General features: G+C 37.4%; 1 protein-coding gene and 1 pseudogene across 1 annotated transcript; both read right to left on the bottom strand.

Annotated features, from left to right (window-relative positions):
* Positions 1-5,484: 5,484 nt before the first annotated feature.
* LOC137742773 (outer envelope pore protein 16, chloroplastic) lies at positions 5,485-9,262 on the bottom strand. The gene is made up of 7 exons (XM_068482721.2): positions 8,120-9,262; positions 7,172-8,047; positions 6,945-6,996; positions 6,728-6,759; positions 6,329-6,362; positions 6,123-6,190; positions 5,485-5,796 (listed from the first exon to the last, which is right to left on the bottom strand). The coding sequence occupies exons 2-7, from the start codon at positions 7,532-7,534 to the stop codon at positions 5,656-5,658; spliced, it is 690 nt and encodes a 229-aa protein (XP_068338822.2). The 5' UTR covers positions 7,535-8,047; positions 8,120-9,262; the 3' UTR covers positions 5,485-5,655.
* A 7,395-nt stretch (positions 9,263-16,657) lies between these two features.
* LOC148692816 (uncharacterized) lies at positions 16,658-18,898 on the bottom strand (annotated as a pseudogene).
* Positions 18,899-18,964: the final 66 nt, after the last annotated feature.

Genomic DNA, 18,964 nt, shown 5'->3' with positions numbered 1-18,964 from the left:
TCTGGGAATATTCTCTGTTGCTTCGATGTCAACATTGAATTTCTTCCATCGAATTTTGAATGGTTTGTTCAGTACAAGTAATTGGTGGTTGATTTGACTTGCTTTGAAGTTAGATTCTGTTGGAGAGGTTTGTTCTCCTTGGTTCTAAGTATTGGGCTAATATCTTGGGCAAGTCACCTGAGAGGTTGTTTCTATTGATTTTGGTTTTATGTTAATCAGGTCATTGATTAATTCTTGTTGGGTGACTACTGAGTTAGTTTCTACTGCCTTTAATTTTCTATTGACTAAGGAATTGATTAAATCTTGATCTCGACCCACCATATCGACTGATGTGGATCCAGAAAAAGAATTCCTACTTCGTTCTAAAGATTTGTGTGATTGGGCTAACTTGTGTAAGTGGACACTTGATTTTCTGACTGGATGGTCAAAATTGAATTTAACTGTTCCATCAAAATATTATTCTATGTTGTCTAGGTTGACTAAACTATTTTGGATACTAACTGGCTTACTTTCATTAATCAAACACCAATCTGAAGGTAAACTGATATCTGACCACCTAATGGTTTTGGGTATTTTGATGTTGGTATTTTCTTGATTGGTTTGTATCAAGAGTGTATGGTCTCTAGGATTTTTGACTAAGGCTTGGAAATTCATGTTTATTCCTGTGACTTTGTAGTAAACTTTAAAGATTAAGGCTAATGGTTGGACTCCTTCAAGAACTTGGTACCTTAAAGTTTTGATGTTTATGTGAGTGCTTTCAGTATGTGAGGATCTGAAAGACTTATCATGAGATCTGGGAAACAATCAAAATGAATTGGTCCATTGTAAAAACTTGACTTGATCATTCCAAGAATACTATCACTGAAGTCAATGAATCTTGCATCTCAGAGACATAACAAAATAAAGGTATTGAGGCCTCTTCTTGTTAAGGGCTTGATTGCTATTTGGACTAGACCTATGTGAATGTAATTGTAACCATCTTTTCTATGAGTTTTAATTTGTTCTGATGTAAATAACTGACAAGTTTCATGTTCTTTATTAAGAACATAAGCTTTTTCAACTGTTTTGACATGGTGTTCAATTCTAAAAAAGGTTACCGACCATTTCTTTTTGTAAATGTTTTTACTAGAAACCTTGGAGATATTCTAATCTCCAAAGTCGACATTGTCCTCTGTTTGAAATTCTAATTTTTGTTCTTCATGTACTATGTCTGGAATTCTGCTTAAACTGGATCTGGAGCTAGTGCTGGCAGTTGAATTAGATCTAAATAATCTACTCATATTGCTCAAAATGTAGGTTTTCAATATACAGAAATCTTTCTTGCTTTACCTTCCTCACATATTTGCTAAACTCCCTCTTCGCTTATGCAATCCACTCATGCCAATCCTATGGACTTATTGTTTGGAACACATCTTACTGTTTGGGTTGAGAGTAAACAATCATACTTAGAAGGTTAACAAATAAGATAAACTGTCAATGATAACTGAAGGTTGAACAAATATAGTGATTAAAAAGATAATAACTCAATTAAATGAAGTTTTAAAACAAACATTGTTTTGACAAACATGGGCTTTTGGGATTTCATATTTTAACTGCACTGGTGATTGGTTTGTTGCACTAAGAATTTCTGTTGATTTACGGAAATACTTGGTGGGAATTAAACCTTCTTGAATGCAATTCAAGTCTGCACTTGAGTCAATTAAGGCAATTACAAAAGGATATTATCTCGAAAACCATCTTTGCTAATCATGAAGTGGAATTATGAAGTCGAAATCGATGAAGTCAATAGAATCAAATTAGTCAAATGGTGGGATAAATCCAATCATAAAAAAACCATTAGTCAAGTCCTTATAGAATTTCCCATTACTCCATCTCCAGTAATTATGACACAGCCAACACAACCATCTTTGCCAGCCATCCCATAATAGTCATTATCGGACATTAGTCCATCATCATCACTCAAAGGAACATCAAAGTCATCCAACTCAACAAGCTCAAAAAGCAAAGAAAAAGCCACCCAACTTAAAGACCTAGCTCAACAATTACTTACAGAATGAGCGATGCTCCTTTCTGAAAGCCATCCCAGAATAGTCATTATCGGACATTAGTCCATCATCATCACTCAAAGGAACATCAAAGTCATCCAACTCAACAAGCTCAAAAAGCAAAGAAAAAGCCACCCAACTTAAAGACCTAGCTCAACAATTACTTACAGAATGAGCGATGCTCATTTCTGAAGAAGAAGAAGAAGAAGAAGAAGAAAAAGAAGAAGAAGAAGAAGAAGAAGAAGAAGAAAAAGAAGAAAAAGAAGAAGAAGAAGCCGTAGACTTTGAATCTTCAGATGCATCCTCACAGCAACCAGCCAACTTAGCAAGCCAAAAAACATAGTCAACCAAGTGGGCCGACTACCAGGACTCCCAATACCTTTTTGCATAAAGCCATGTGAACACAGTTAATCACTATGTGAAAATTAAAGTCATCAATCAAGTTATCATGACAATTGCCATCTTTCCAAAGTCACCATGTGAAGTTTTCTGACAAAGTTCAATCAATAATTCCGACAAAGCAAGGAATCACTCAGTCACCTGCACACTCCAAAATAAAAGTAGCAATTATTCCAACAAGGATCACTATTCATCAACAGTAAAAGCAAGTTACCATCCATCTCGTGCTTCCACAGTAAAGCAATCAATCATCCAAGTCTCTTTTCCAAGTCTTTAAGAAGATGTCTCTGAGGAAGAAGAAACCAAGCTCAATTTTACATTTTCTTAATCAAAAGTTTTTTTGAGTTCACACTGTACCCAAAGAAATAAAAAATTGTAAACACTTTTAATTTTCAAATGTCAAGGATGCCTACGTGCACCAATATCCTTTTCACCAGTCAATTTCTAATTTGCTGATCCAATCGTCAGTAAATTAATTGTAAGTCCCAGTGTAAGTTTTGCAATAAAACTTATTTTCAAATTATAATTGCATCATTATTTTGAATTCATTACTTTATGAATATTTTCATAACAACTAATTTTGAATGGCATAAAATTCTTACACACAGTCAATTCATCGAGTACCTTCAGTTCAAGATAAATACCGATCAATCATTTGTTCAATTATTCTTATTCATTTATAACAGTTGGTTTCATGGTATATTTAATTCTGGTTATCCCCCACATCAAATTTTCAATTCTTCAATTTACAGTTCATTCAATTCTATCTCAGGCAACAAGCTTATATGTATAAAGATATATATATATATATATATATATAAGCTCTTGTAAATTCATACTAATACATCAGGGACGAAGTTTGAGATCTATATGAATTGGGACATTCTAAAAATAAAGTCACAAATTAAAAAGCTTAAGAATTTACTAACATTGCACATACACTAATCCATAAAATATATCATACAACATATTACAATATCTCACAACGCATTTTCAAGTTTTGAAAGCGTTGCATAACAATTTCACTACCAATACCATCAAATATCTCTTCCTAAAAAAATAACCATGTTATCATTCATCAATTAATTTTCTTACGATTTCTCAATTGATCATTTAGAAATTTCACAACTGAAAATGCTTTATCATGTGAAATTATTAAATGTAATATGTACAATTTTTTCACAAAAAAATGAGTCAGGGCATCTGCCCCTTAGGCCTAAGGTGGCACCGTCCTTGGCAATACCACACATACTATGCAGAAAAGTGATAGAAAAATATGAAAGTGTTTTAAGAAAAAAAATGTGGAAGAGTCTTTTAAAATGTTATCAAGAAAATATTAATATTTAAGGACTATTTCTTCTAAAATAAAAATAAATAATTAAGTCTTTGCTTAAAAGTTGGTTAAGCAATTTCGAACCTTTTCCTAATTTTTTTCTTGTGCATCAACCTCACCTTGTGTTACGTTTATCAATACTGGTTTAAAAGGCAAAAAAAACTTAATACAACACAAAGTATGGACAAAAAAGTACATATGAAATCGATAATATGACTTAAATAATCTTTGTGACACAAATTAAAGTAATGTGTTGAATCCAAGTAAACTAAGTGAATTTTTTCAACAAAATGCTTTGTCAAAACGGAAAAAAAAATTGTTATTAGCGTTTCAAAATAATTATCAATCATGCACTCTTTCTTAATTGAAAGTCATTAAACAAAAGAATAGTCTGTGGTGACAATCTGGAATGTTAATAATAATACTAAAGAAAAACATATAGGATAATGAGCGACTAAAAGTACGTTAGGCTCGATGAAAACACTACACTAGACATATGAATAATGATCCATGCAGGGTCATTCATTTTATTAGCAAAAGCAACCATGTGGATACAGGGCCACATTAATCCATCACATTACACAAGCACAATCTCAACACAGATTACATTTCTTTTTAACTAATTAATTAGCACTTTTTGGTGCACACGCAAGCACGGGTCAAGACACTACAATGGCCTCTGGTGAATTGCTCCTTTCTGCAGGTGTGTTTACAGTTGTTAGACGAAAAGCACAACCCTTTGAATAGAGTGCTTGGACCCTCACATATCTTCCCCTCAACTGTCTTGCTTGACTCAGTCCTTGCCTCAACACCCATTGGCCTCATCTCTAAAGATCAATTTTTTTTTGTTGAATAAGATGCTTTATTAGAAACATCATAAAAAATTAATTATTAAATAAAAGAGGTATAATTACCGGTAGCAGCCAAAAGTAAGACAAGAACGAAGACAGCTGAAACAAGATGCATTGAACGCTCCATTTGAATCTGTGTGTATGTAAGTGTGTGCTTGATCTGTGTGTTTCTATGTGTGCTTGTGTATAATAAGAAAGATTTTAGATGCTGATGCAAAGAACAATAACCATGCAAGGCTTATTATATAGTGATCTAGTGCAGATTAAAGAGGAACGGTCTCCGTAAAGCCAGGTAGCTCCATACCCAAAATACAAAGTTGAAATTTCCAACTTACGAGGCACCATAAACCAAATCCCTATTTTTGTTGACTAAGTTCTCTGTCATACAATTTTCTATGCACATTAGAGTTTCTTTTTCAAGCACATTTTACTTTTGTTTTTAAAAGAATATTTGGGTTTTAAGCACTTTGACTTATTATTCACATTTTTATATGTAAATGATGCGGCATATACCATAGTTCTTATAACAATACAATTGTTTTTTTGCACAAGTTTTAGTCTGTCTGTACCTAACTAATCTAAATTATATAGACGTGGATTTGCACATTTGAATACCAATTTTGTAAATAGAAGATAATACGACGGACGGGGCATCGGTTGTTTTTTCTTCGGTGAATGCAACAAATTCATAGCAATCTTTGCATCACTTTCTTGCAGTAGCGGAAAACTGTTATGCATTTGCATCATGGAGCATGTTTGATCCCTACCGATTCTTTTCTTCTTAACAACTACCTATTTAACCCATTAACGTTATCGTTTATCCAAAAAAAATAGCAGCGAACATATTGCTCAAGAATGATAAAATCAGAAGATTCATAATTCATTGTATCAACCTTCAGTAGTTTAGATGAACCCTTGAACATTCTTTATACAATGTTCTATGAATTCACGAGGAAGATGACACGAGAAACCTACTCATAGTTCTCCAGGATCTACAGAGAGATCGGGTAGAATATTCCGTCCATGTTCAGGTGAGATAGTTGATGAATTCCACAGCGGTCGCAATGGCACCTCCTGTAATTGCATCCACCAGAACTTTATCCTTGTTCTCTTTGCTGGCTGCAGATACTAGAGCCCCTGTCAATGCACCCCCGAGCATGGCATTCTTCTGCAGGATATCAAAAGAAAAAGGGTGAGCAGATGCAGAAGTTCCAATGGAAGTCCGAAAATTAAATAAAAACGAACTTGAAATGGTATGCTTGAATGTAATTTTAGAAGCTACCAGCGCATACTGAAAACGAACAATTACACAAATCATGGCAACGGGAGGATATAGGGAACATAGAGGTTAAGAGTTTTAAATTAGCAAGTAGACAATCTGAAACAATTTCCCAAATCTAGAAGGTTCATGTGCAAACTAGGACGAATGAGCATGAAAATTAAGGCCAACAGGTACTGTACAACTAGCTATCTAGAATTCGAACAGACATATACCCAGTCTCTTTGTCCACTGACCCTCTCGATACCATACTCTGCTCCCACGTACACTCCAGCTACAGTACCTGTCAATGCAATAGAAGAAATTGTTGATGCTGTTCTCAATTCGCAAAAGTGAGGAAGCTGAAGCAATTTTCCCGGAGGACGAGCATAATCTCATCCATACATACATCTAACAAACAATGAGATAGGACTCAACTTACCCCAATATGCACCTTCTTTACACATCTTCTTCAACTGCAAGAAACAGTACTCTCAATTAGCTGGATTTGGAAATTGTGTTACATCCCAACTTTCTTCTATGAATAAGACAGACCTCCAAAAGGCAATAGATCCCACTAAACAAAATCAATTGAGCAACAACTGAAGATGCTGAATTAACTGAAAGTAGCTACTAATATTGTTTTCGGTTACAAGGGAACCAAAGGCCGATCACAAATCAAACAAAACAAAACGAAACAAAACAAACTAAACTAGCTAAACCAGCAAGATCATTGAGCTCAATGTCAAGGTTAAGAGTAGCTACTTATCTCAGATCATACAAGAAAGCACAAAATCGAAAAACCGAATTAATTAAACAAGGGATTGTGCTGGTTACTCACAGTGTGCTTAAAGTCGCTAGTCGAAATGCTCCCTGCAAAAATCACCTCACATTTTTAGTAAATGTAATTAAAAAAACTAAAATAAAACCCAAAAATCTTATTCAAAAACCAAATAAATACAATCATCATCACCAGACTGCAAGCACAACATGATCAGCATATGAAATTTAAAACTTTCCCACTGCAACAGTTGGAGCGCAATGATAAATAACAATACCTTTCTTGACCGCAGAGAAAGCATCCTCTGCAACAGCTCTGGTAGCAGCAACCTGAAACCAAACCAACAAAACGACACCATTTGATTCAAAACCTTACCATTGCAACTATGCGAACTATCAAAACCCAGGAGTGAAATACTAAACTGAAAAAACAACAAAAATTTTTTTAAAAAAATGTTGAAGATAATTTAAAAAAAAAATGAAAAAAAAAGTAGAAAAATCGTACGGTTCCGATCTTCAAGAAGCCATCGACGGTGTGGTTGAGCAATGGGTTTCCCAAGTCGATGATCACGTCGACTTGCGGCCCTGTAAGCGCCCCTGAGAAACTGCTTCTCGGCATCTTCTTCTTCTTTCTCTGTCTCCTCTCTCTCTCTCTCTCTCTCTCCCCTCTGTGATAGACGAACACTATGATGACAAAATTGGTGGGGGTGTTTTGTGATACGATATTTATCAGTGATGAAACATTTACGAGAATGCCATCGAAAGATGCCATGCAGTGCAGCATCAATTGCATCAGGCGGTGCCGGTGGATCAAGTGCAATGGTGCGTCATGTGTAAAATTGGTATTTGATTTGATTGCAAGTGACATTTTTCATTTCTTTTTAATAATATTTGCTTTGATTGTGCCGTGAACATGGCTCAATACACCAAATGTCATAATACAAGCAGTGTTACATCCACATCGTCCATGAGAGTGGATCTTGTTAGTCTTATATGTATATTCTCATCTCTACCTAGCACGAGACCTTTTGGGAGCTCACTGGCTTCGGAGTTCATCGGAACTCTGAAGTTAAGCGAATAACGTGCGAGAACAATCCTAGGATGGATGATCCACTGAGAGGTTCTCGTGTGAGTTCCCAGAAACAAAACCGTGAGGGCATGGTCGGGGCCCAAAACAGACAATATCGTGCTACGGTGGAGTTGAGCTCGGAATGTGGTGGGGGCCCGGGCCAGGATGTGACAATTTGGTATTAGATCCAATCCCTGGCCGGATGTGTGCCAACAAGGACATCAGACCCTTAAGGGGGGGGTGGATTGTTACATCCCACATCGCCCAGGGAAGTAGATCTTGAAAGCCTTATATGTATATTCCTATCTCTACCTAGCACGAGGTCTTTTGGGAGCTCACTGGCTTCGGAGTTCATCGGGCTTATATGTATATTCCTATCTCTACCTAGCACGAGGTCTTTTGGGAGCTCACTGGCTTCGGAGTTCATCGGAACTTCGAAGTTAAGCGAGTAGCGCCTGAGAGCAATCCCAAGTGGGTCGGTGAGGGCCCGGGCCAGGATGTGACAATTTGATATCAGATCCAATCCCTGGCCGGATGTGTGCCGACAAGGACGTCGGACCCTTAAGGGAGGTGAATTGTTACATCCCACATCGCCCAGGGAAGTGGATCTTGTAAGCCTTATATGTATATTCCTATCTCTACCTAGCACGAGGTCTTTTGGGAGCTTATTGGCTTCAGAGTTCATCGGGCTTATATGTATATTCCTATCTCTACCTAGCACGAGGTCTTTTGGGAGCTTAGTGGCTTCGGAGTTCATCGAAACTTCGAAGTTAAGCGAGTAGCGCCTGAGAGCAATCCTAAGATGGGTGATCCACTGGGAAGTTCTCGTGTGAGTTCCCAGAAACAACCGTGAGGGCGTGGTAGGGGCCCAAAGCGGATAATATCGTGCTATAGTAGAATCGAGCTAGGGATGTGGTGGGGGCTCGGGTTGGGATGTGACAAGCAGTTAGAAATTTTTTTCCCAAGTATTCAACAATTCGTATTGTAACATTTAGTGTACCAACCTGTGTTATTGGCACACTTTCTCAAACTATAATTGTTTTTTAATTCCCCAAAAAGAATAATTAAATGAATGAATAAAAGTTGTAATTGTTGCTTAATGTAATGTAATGTGTGAGGGTGGGAGCTAAACTTAGGGAGAAGGTTAAGGTTTGGACTTGTAATTGCTTTAGATCATCACTTGCTCGTTACAATGTTTAATTTAGAATTTGCGTGCTTAACTTTAGACCTCAACCCAACTTGTATTGGCGGTGTCCAAAACGTAGCAAAAAGGTCTTAAAATTCATGATTGACACTACAGAGAGGACTAAAATCGACCCACCTAGCTGATCTCATTCTCATTCCCCTTTCTTGAGAACTTTTACTCTTCTGAAAGTATTGAAAGGGTTTATGTCATTGTTACAAGTTGTTCAAGTTCGACATGTGTTCAATGACACAAACTTAGTGGCAAATGAACTTATTAAGGACGGAGTTCCTATTGTAAATTTTATTTTCACAAAAAAAAAAAAAAAAAAGAAAAGAAAAAAAATCTCATTCACATTCCTTCTTTTCTTTCTCGAATTTGTGACCTCCCCTATTCCAACTAAGCAAACACGTAATATAAATAGTCTAACGAAGAAGGAAAGACACTACAAGATTGAGAAAGATGAAAATTTTGTTGGTTGATTAAGGTCTAAACTGTCATTTTCTTTATTTTATCAAGATGTTAGTCTTTGTGAAATAAGCTGTTAGAAATCAAGGGTTGAGAATAGCTCTTAATGTATTAGGTTAAGAAGTGAGCAAATGGCAAGATCTCATAGGTTCTTGTAATGAAGGGATGGATGAGCTCATAGGCTCTCCTAGATTTTCTCCCTTTTTGTTTGGATAAAATGAAAATGCACGTAGAATAGCACATTGGCTCTTTCTGAGATTTTGATCACGTTCCTTCTATCTCTTCATTTTCTTCTCTCTGTTTTGAATTGCTACAAATACTACCAAACTTTTACAGATTCTAACATGGTATCCAAAGCCTAGGTTCAATTTCGGACTGGGCATCGGTTTCTGTGAAATTTTGCGAGATAATCCAACGTAAAATCTCTTGATTTCATTCCGATTCAAGCTACAATGGCTGGGTCTGGAAGTAGCGATTTACGAGCTCTCGTTTTTTTAAGGAACGAAGTTTGAATTCTAGAAAGTGAGAATGGTCACCATTTTCAAATCATATGGGATATGGAAACTGGTAGATAAAGGAATTGTTACTCCATAATTGAAGAAGAAGAAGGAGAGAGGAAAAACAAAGGAGGAAGACTCACCCTCATCGGACGATGATGAAGAAGACGACAATAAGTTTGATACTTACATGGAGGATCAACTCATGAAAGACACTAAAGCACTGGGAATCATTCAGAGCACTGTGTCTAAAGAGATCTTCCCTCGGATCGTGAATCAAGAGATATCCAAGGGTGCCTGGGATCTACTCCAAGAGGAATTTCGTAGTGATGAACATGCAAGGTTAACAACTTCAAAGTTTGCTTCGTGAGTTTGAATATATGAGGATGAAAGAAAATGAATCATTAGTTGCCTATCCTACTAGACTATTTGAATTAATTAATCAAATGAAATCTTATGGTGAGATTCTCACTCACCAAAGAGAGGTTCAAAAGGTTTTGATTAGCCTATCTAATAAGTATGATCCAATTTGTGTTGTGATTGAAAGAACTTCTGATTTGAATATTGTGACTGTGTAAGAGGTGGTTGGATTTCTTAAAAGCTATGAACTTAGGTTGAGTAGACATGAAAATGATACTGCAAGCTTAGAGCATGCCTTCTCTAGTATGATTTTTGCATCAAATACACAAAATAAACCATTTGTACAGGGAAATCACAGCAAAGGAAAAAACAATTGAAAGTCTAAACCCAAGAAGTGGAAAAACAAAAGTCATCAACCTGAGAGACAAGGTGAGATTACTAATGGTAGTAAAAAAAAATGCAAGATTTATGATAAGGCTCACTATGGAGAGTGTTGGTTCAAAGGGAAACCCAAAGGTCACAATTGTAACAGGTTTGGACATATGGTGAAGGATTGCCATCAACCAAAGAAAACTCAAGCTACCAACTATTTGAACCATGTCCAGGATAATGCAATGATGTTTTATTCTTGCCATAAGGCCTTTGTGCAAGGTAATAATGGAGTTTGGTACCTAGATAGTGGTTGTAGTAACCACATGACTAGTACTGAACCATTACTTATCAATATTGACAGAAGTACAAGATGCAACGTGAAAAATGGGCACAGAAGACTTGGTTGATTCAATTGGCAAATGAACTCTAGTAGTTGAGTCTAAGAGAGAAACAAGGTTCATACCAGAAGTTATGATTGTGCCTGGTCTAGATGAGAACCTTCTCAGTGTGGATCAAATGGTTAAACATGGATACTGGCTTTTATTTGGTGACTTTATGGCTTGTATCTTTGGTGATAGTGAGCTACAAGATCATGTTGCTACTGTGCAAATGAAGGGGAATAGATGCTTCCCTTTAATATTTGAATCTATGGATCACATTATGGCAAATAGAGCATCTACTAAAGACAACTCATGGAAATGGCGTAGAAGATTTGGGCATTTGAATTAAGATAGCTTGAGGATGTTGAAGGAAAAGAGCATGTTGTATGGTTTACCATATCTTAAAGACCACAATCAAGTGTGTGAAGGTTGTGCTACTGGGAAAGCTCACATATAAGCTTTTGACAAAGAACAGAAATGGAAAGCATCTCTTCCACTCGAGCTTGTTCATTCAAATGTTTATGGACCCATGTGTGGGACATTTGGTGGCAGCAAGTATTTCCTCACTTTTATTGATGATAAGTCCATAATGTGCTGGGTTTATTTCTTGAAGAGCAAGTCTGAAGTGTTCATAATTTTCAAAATGTTCAAGGCTATGGTGGAACTACAAATTGGATTTAAGTTGAAGAAACTTAGAATTGACAGAGAATGGGAGTACACATCATTGCAATTTGAGAAATGTTGTGAAGATGTTGGTATTGAAAAACAGCTAACTGTTGCTTATTCTCCCTAGCAAAATGGCATTGCTGAGAGGGAGAACCGTACCATTGTAAAGATGGCAAGAACCATGCTTTATGAAAAGAAACTATCTCTTAAATTCTAAGGTGAAGCAATTCACACTGTTGTCTATCTTTTGAATAAATGTCCTACCAAGGTGTTAAAGAACAAAACTCCATTTGAAGAGTTCAATGGTAGAAAACCAAGGGTAAAACATTTGAGAATCTTTGGTTCTGTATGTTATACTCATGTTCCAACTCAGCTAAGGCATAAACTAGATGAAACAGGCCAGAAATGTATGTTTGTTGGATATGGGACAAAAGAGAAGGGTTACATGGTGTTTGATCTGAAAAGCAACAAAATCATTGTTTCCAGAAGTGTTATGACATGCCCGAACCCGAAATTTTCCGAACACCAAGGTAGTTACGAGCTAGCCGACGCCCGAAGGTGACGAAGGCATATTAGGATGCATGAGAACAAGAAAATAAATAAGACTTATAAATCTAAATGTAATTAATATGCAAATGAGGTACGTGTTCGGAGCATACAACTAATTATATACACTAGAAAAGAAACGATATAAAATTGAATGAACAAGAAGTGGGTCCTACACCGAGAGAACTTGAAGATGCGGATGCGGAAGTGCCTTAACGCCACGATTGTACACCTTGATTCTAAGTCATAAGGGGCACAAAACAAACATGAGTGGACCAAGTTGACATATAATAATAATAATAATAATAATAATAATAATAAAACAGTTATCAACATACTAACCCCCAAAGCTTTATGAAAACTAATAGCATAATATTTAATAGGTTTTCCGAAAACCTAGCATGCCATAAAACCTTTCATAAAACATATCGTATATAGTGTGATAAAATAGTGGTATCCAATAATAATATCTCCCAGCCCAATGCCAGCTTTTATGTCTCTGCGCCCATAGCCAGAAATTAATTCTCCCGACCCAATGCCAACTCCGTGTCTCTCGGCCCGAAGTTAGAGATTATTTCTCCCAGCCCACAGCCAACAACCATAATCCTCGTCTGTGGCAGTATAGTGACCACTAGATAAGCACAAAACCATTGAACATAGACTTTCCAAACCTAGGTACATATATCTCAAAAACATCTTCATAGTATAAAGTCATCCATCATCTATACTATAAAGAAGTGTGTAAAAGCATGTTCATAAGCAGTATAAAGTCATCCATCATCTATACTACAAAGAACATGAGTTTGATAAAATAGGGTAATTCAAAATATTCTGAGTAAGCATAATAATCATAAAGTGTAAATCTAATTTACTTATAAAACGTAACCATTAAATCATGCTTTTCATGTATGCATTTCTACTCACAAATACTTCACCGTCGAAGAGCCACACAAACTAGCGAAGATGGAAACGTCACAAATAATTGCCTCTAAGAACATAAAGGGTCCAATTAATAAAACTATATTATAACAATTGAATTTGGAAAAACGGACATAAAAAATGGATTCAGAACATCGAATTAACCAACGAAAGGTCCCGGGTAAATTTCGAATTAACCGAGGGCCGGTTCTGGGCTGGGTTGGTAACCGGGCCTGAGTTTTCTTCTGGGCTTGGTAGCTCGGCCCAATGATTCTAGTGGGTTGGGTTCCAAAGGGTTAGAGGCCCTCGGTTTGGCCTAAGTTCAAAAAATCCTAAGGCCCAAGTCAAAACAACCCAAGGGCCTGGGTTTGAAAGGGTTAAATGGGCTTGGGCTTAATACTAATTTGGGCTTGAGTTTAGCTGGACTGGGTTTTGGTGCGCCGATCGGCTCGTTGGTCCCGCTGAAGAAGAAAGCTGGAGCTTTCAAGCTCCAGTCAAACCACAACTCACCAAAACCCAATACCAAAATGAAGCTACGGAGGAGGGGAAGAATAATATACCTATTGGAGGCCGTGACACAACCGGAGTTTCGCCGAAAAATGTCTGCAAGTCACGGCATTCTCACCAGAAATCTGGAAACTCATTTTCCCGAGTATAGCTGCATTCCACGGCACTCAAACCACTTAAAATCATCCTAATCAAGCTCTAATAAAACTCTAGGAAGTTTGGAAAGGTTTTCAAAACTCACCGTAATCGAAGAAGGCGAGGATTCTCTCGATGACTCTTGAATGGTGGCAACGCCATTGTGCAGTAAGGAAAAGGTCGACAACTCCAGGTTTCTGGCATGGGGAGGTTCTAATGGAGGGTGAGTGTCCAAGTGTGTGTGTGTGTGTTTGCTTCTCGGGGGAGAGAGGGTTAAGAGAGTTGTCGAGAATGAGAGATAAGGGAGTGTGAGGGAAAAGAGATAATTGTGAGAGATGAGAGATGTGAGAAACCAAGGAACACAAAAATAGGGTGGGCCCTACGTGGCTCACCAACCAATCCCATAAAACAATTTAGAAAAAAAAAGAACACCAAATGTATCCCAACTTGGTGAAATTACAAAGATGCCATTTTTGTTAATAAAACCCGGGACGAGTTGTCACATGTTATCTTTGATGAAGGTGATGTGCTCAATTGGGAGAACATGGAGACAGTTCATATCCCTTTGCCCTACTTAAATGCAAATAAAGGTGTAAGTATAACTGAGATTGAAAATGGTTCCTGTGAGGGGTCTAACATCTATGCCTTTGAGTTGAAATCTCCAAACACATGTGTTGATAATGCCACTGATGTACACATAGTTTATTCTAGAATTGTGAATGAAGAGTGTGAAATCCAAGTCACTGAGACATATGATAACACACCAAAGAAGTGGAGGAATTTGAATGAGATGTTTGCTCAGTGTAGACTTAGTGCCATTGATCCTGAAACTACAATGAAGCTTCTCAAGATCAAGCTTGGAAGAAAGCAATGGAGGATAAGATCTCTATGATTAAGAAGAATGGCACTTGGGAATTGGTTAATAGACCAAGTGACAAACCTATTATTGGAGTAAAATGGATTTTCAAGACTAAATTGAATCTGTATAGCACTATACAGAAACACAAGGCAAGATTAGTTGCCAAAGGGTACACTTAAAAGCCTGGAGTTAATTTTAATAAGACTTTTGCACCTCTGGCTAGATTGGACACTATAAGGACTCTCATTGCATTGGCAGCTCAGAAAGGGTGGAGATTGTTTTAGTTAGATGTGAAGTCTGCTTTTCTGAATGGGGTTCTTGAAGAAGAGGTGTACATTGACCAACCTGATAGTTACATTGTCAAGGGAGAGGAACACAAGGTGTACAAACTGAAGAAAGCCTTGTATGGGCTGAAGCAAGCTCCTGGAGCTTGGTATAGCAACATTCACACTTATTTGTTGCAATGTGGGTTTGGAAAAAGTCCTAGTGAAGCTACCCTATATGTGAAGCATAAGGAAGGACATGGAACATTGATTGTCTCCATATATGTGGATGACATTGTTTACACATGGAGTTGTCCACAGATGATTAAGGATTTCAAATGTGACCTGATGAGCAAGTATGAGATGACATATTTAGTTCAGTTACATCACTTTCCTGGAATTAGGGTTATTCAACAAGAAGGGAGTATCTTCATCCACCAAAAGAAATATGCATTGAGTCTACTTGACAAGTTTGGATTGAAAAGCTGCAAGTTTGTCTCTATTCGCTTACCTCTCATTGACAAGCTAAGGAAAGATGATGGCAGTGAACCTGCAGATGAAGAATTGTATAGAAAAATTGTTGGCAGCCTCTTATATTTGACTGCAACAAGACCTGACATCATGTATTAAGCTTGTGTGCTTGCCAAATATATGCATTGCCCTTCCACCAAGCATCTTAGCACTGCTAAGAGGATTCTAAGATATGTGCAGGGGACTATAGATTATGGAATCAACTACAATAAGGGAAATACAGCCTTGCTCATAGGTTTCTATGACAGTGACTGGAGTGGAGATAAGAATGACATGAAATCTATTTTTGGCTATTCTTTTAGCTTTGGCAGTGGTGCATTTTTTTGGGCCTCAGTGAAGCAACAAAGTGTTGCACTCTCAACAGCAGAAGCTGAATAAATGAGTGCCTCTGAAGCTACAACTCAAGCCATATGGCTGAGATTTGTGCTGCATGATTTTGATGAAGAACAGATTGAGCCAACTACCTTGATGTGTGACAACACATCTGCCATTGCCATGTCAAAGAACCCTGTGTTCCACTAGAGGTCTAAGCACATTAAAAAGAAGTTTCACTTCATCAAAGATGCAATTCAAGAAGGAATAATTAATCTGCAATTCTGCAAGAGTGAGGATCAACTAGCCGATATTTTCAACAAGGCTTTAGCTTAAGATAGGTTATGTGCCTTGAGAGACAAGCTTGGAGTAATTTCAGTTAAGACCTTAGAAGGGAGTGTTGGTTGATCAAGGTCTAAACTGTTACTTTCTTTATTTTATTAAGATGTTAGTCTTTGTGAAATGAGTTGTTAGAAATCAAGGGTTGAGATTAGCTCTTAATGTATTAGGCACAGATGTGAGCAAGTGGAGAGATCTCATAGGTTCTTGTAATGAAAGGCTAGATGAGCTCATAGGCTGTCCTAGATTCTCTCCTTCTCTAACGATATTTTTTGTTCAGTTGTGATAAAATGAAAATGCACGCAGAAGAGCACATTGGCTCACTCTGAGATTTTGATCACTCTCCTTCTATCTCCTCATTTTCTTCTCTCCAAGTTCTTTCTCTCTGTTTTGAATTGCTGCAAATACTGCCAAACTTATACAGATTCTAACAAGTTTAGGGTTTATGCAGTTCTGCGTAACTCACAGACACCAATTTTTTGTCTTTATAGCATAAACTCTTTTGTGCATGCATTAGTAGAAAACATGCAACATCATCATTGTTCTACAATCTTCTTGGGGGAAAAGAACAGAAAACTTGAAAAAATTACTCAAAAACTGAGTAAATAGGGATTGTTCTCCAACTCAGTACTCTAACCCCACTACTGAAAGAAAAGGCATAAATATGACCTTTCTGCACAATTTCATTCCCATTCCCAGGCCTAAAAGCTGGTGCTGGAAACAATGGCCATGCATTTGATCCATCAACCTAAAGCCAAAATTTTTCCCTCTCTCCCACAAAAACCCACGCCTCCTTCCCTCCAACCGGAACCATCCTCGCCCCATGCTCCTTTATCCGTGACCTCTCGATGATTTGGTTTGGTAAAAAACCGATTAATCTGAATCTACATATCGAATTTGGATTATTAGACAGTACTGTCCACAGCCATAGCTTCACACCTAACTGATCTGACCAAGTCAGTATCACCACTCTTCTGCCTCCTTAGGCACAAATGACTTGAGAAACACCCAAGAGTTGGTGCTGGGGTTGTAATTTTCAGCTGAGTACTCGAGAGCTTTGCTGCCACCGACCACGAAGAACCTGCCTTTGTGAGTGAATCCTGATGCAAAGGCTGGTGGATTTTGCATGTTTTGCAGTGCTTGCCACTTCCATGTCTTCAGGTTCAGACGTTCAGCCGAGTTTAAGTAAGATGAAGGATCAATATCTGCATATGATCATCGAGTTAGTTCTACAAGAAAAGCGATCATTGTGCCAATGTGCACATTTTCAGTTGAGTGCTCGAGTGGCTATATTTCTAAATCTAGAAAAAGGGCCTAAAAGTCTTTTACATATTTGTGTTATTTCACTGATCATGGCTCAAATTGAAAATTGCTTGTTCTAGTACACATCAAAAACCGTAATTGGGTAATTGATATTCCGAGTTTAGATTTGATTTTGATATATTTCCATGACCAAGCCACACACAAAACACCAAACATATTGAAACATACACATTAAACCATTTCATAAAATTAGGAAATGATGCATCTTATTATAGCAGTGCTTACTAGAAGGGTTGCCCTTATAGCCTCGGGCAACATAGAACCACGTACCATCAAGAAGGGCATAGGCAGCGCCGAATGGATTCTGATCCTCACAGTTCATTTTAGGGACATCATGAAGTAAATTGTCACTGCATGAATAGGTACACAGACTGGCATAAGGCTGATCAGGACACTCCGCAAGCTTGGCACATAAGAATTGTTTCGAAAAGACTACGAACACTTGGATTCTGTACCCCAATTCGGATAGAGCCCGAGGGACTACCACGGAATGGAATTGCGTTGAGTGCATTAATTGGTAGGCAAACCATTCCCATGATGGAAATGAATATGATGTCTCCGCTTGCTTCTTGTTGTTTTTATGATCAATGAGGGGATTTTTTCGGATTTCAACAATGCAAATTTCATCGAAAAGGCCAGAATCAGAAAATGCGAAGATGGAATTGTGCAAAGGAATGAGGGTTTGATCATTTGGTTTGGCATTTGAAACTAAAAAAGGTGTTCTGCTGAGGTACCACGTCGTTGAATTGGTTAAAGCGGGGTTTCTCTTACTCAGGTAGACGAAGAACCCCACACAGTGATTGGATAATGTTTGTTTGGACTTCTTTAACAAACTGTCCTATAAAAACTCGATCAGTAGCACTAAACATCGTATCAAAAGTTCCTAATACAATTAAACGGTTTGACTCTATTTATAAGTAAAAGGTGTTAAGTTTAACTAAAGAAGGTGTTATGCTGAGGTACCACATCGTTGAATTCATTAAAGCGGGGTTTTTCTTACTCGGGTAGACGATGGACCCCACACAGAGATTATAGGATTGGATAGAGTAAGACTAATGCAAGGGAGACTAAATTTTTTAATCCAAATAATATGTCATCAATAAAAAATAAGCACGTTAATCGACACTTAATTAATAATCCAATCATCTACAATTACATTATTTAGTTTGCAAATTTAGTTTAAAAAATTTGGTCTCCCTAGCATTACACAGTAAGAGTAATGCTAGAGAGACTAAATTTGTAAACTAAATGATGTGTCACCAATAGAAAATGAGCACGTTTATTAACGTTTAAATAATAATTCACTCATCAACTTTCATGTCATTTAGTTTACCAATTTAGTCTCCCAAGCATTACTCGGATTGGATATAGGAATGTTTGTTTGGACTTCTTTAACAAACTGTTCTATAAAAACTCGATCAGTAGCACTAAACATTCTATATATACTAAAAGCCGGTGGATTGGCACTGTTCATTAACAGTGCCCATCCGGTTTTAACCCTCATTTTATTCATGGTTTTTGTACTTTGGTGGGATTGTGCAGTAAATGGTCTATTTTGCCCCTCTTTCAT

This window comes from Pyrus communis, chromosome 11 (assembly GCF_041283825.1).
Source record: "Pyrus communis isolate YQ-2024b chromosome 11, ASM4128382v1, whole genome shotgun sequence".
NCBI classification, from domain to species: Eukaryota; Viridiplantae; Streptophyta; class Magnoliopsida; order Rosales; family Rosaceae; genus Pyrus; species Pyrus communis.
This window is presented reverse-complemented; position numbering and strand designations above follow the sequence as displayed.